Source organism: Cystoisospora suis (genome assembly GCF_002600585.1).
Source record: "Cystoisospora suis strain Wien I chromosome Unknown contig_5416, whole genome shotgun sequence".
Taxonomy (NCBI): Eukaryota; Apicomplexa; class Conoidasida; order Eucoccidiorida; family Sarcocystidae; genus Cystoisospora; species Cystoisospora suis.
The window spans coordinates 1-922 of NW_027158206.1; the positions used below are offsets into that span (position 1 = coordinate 1).

The 922-nt window shown below is 42.1% G+C and overlaps 1 protein-coding gene across 1 annotated transcript; it reads left to right on the forward strand.

Moving 5' to 3' along the window:
* Positions 1 to 741: 741 nt before the first annotated feature.
* CSUI_009212 (polycystin cation channel protein) lies at positions 742 to 906 on the forward strand (the record flags this gene model as incomplete). Its single annotated transcript, XM_068069328.1, has 1 exon — positions 742 to 906. A coding segment is annotated over one exon (165 nt), but the record flags the coding sequence as incomplete, so codon positions are not given.
* Positions 907 to 922: the final 16 nt, after the last annotated feature.

Genomic DNA, 922 nt, shown 5'->3' on the forward strand with positions numbered 1-922 from the left:
GTACACTTGGGAAGGTGGGTGTACATACACCCACCTTCCCAAGTGTACATACACTGGCAATATAAGCCTGAGAAAGTGTAGGTGTATACATCCATACTCCTTGGTTACGAGAGGAAGAAAAAGGGGAGAGATCTTGTATGAAGGCGGTTGACGGTAGGAGAGAGAGAGAAGTCTTCAAGGACAAGAGGGAAAAGGAGGAGATTGACTTTGGATTTGAGGATTGTGTAAAGTGGAAAGAGCGAGAGGGAGAGTGAAATAGAACGATAACGTGCATCACAGGGGGTGCAGCTAACAGTATGGCTATATTATGTATATCTCATACACCTCTTCATATCCGTATATAAGTCCATGCATGTTCGCGTGTCTATGCAGTGACAGTTTCAATCAGCTTGCTTTCTCTTTGAATGAGAAGAAGCCAAGAAAATCTTTTCTTTCTCTTTATACTCACACCTCTCATCCTCTTTCTCCTCATCCTTTTCGTCCTCTCCGTCTTCCTCTGTCTATACACCGTATTTCAAGTGTATGTGTCTACTCCCCTGCATTTCTATTCTTTTTCGTCTTTCTCTCCATCTTTCTCTCATCTTCTTTCTTTCTCTCGTCTTCTTTCTTTCTTTCTTGGTCTCTCTTTTCTTTCCTTCTTGTTTTGTCCGTCTAGGCTATACCATCTTGGGGGTGGAGTTCCGAGGCTTCTCAACTCCTACCTATTCGATCATTTCCTGTTTGATGCTTCCAACGTCCGAGTCGAATTTTAATTCCATCACATCTTCAGTAGTTCAGGCAAATGGTCTTACCTGGCAATTCCAAGCTTTTCTCTTCTTCTTCTGCGTCATTTTCTTTTGTTACCTCAACTATCTTCTTCTCGCTTTCATCTACTTTCGATATACACAAGTCAAGATTAACTCGGCGAAAGAAATGCAGAAGA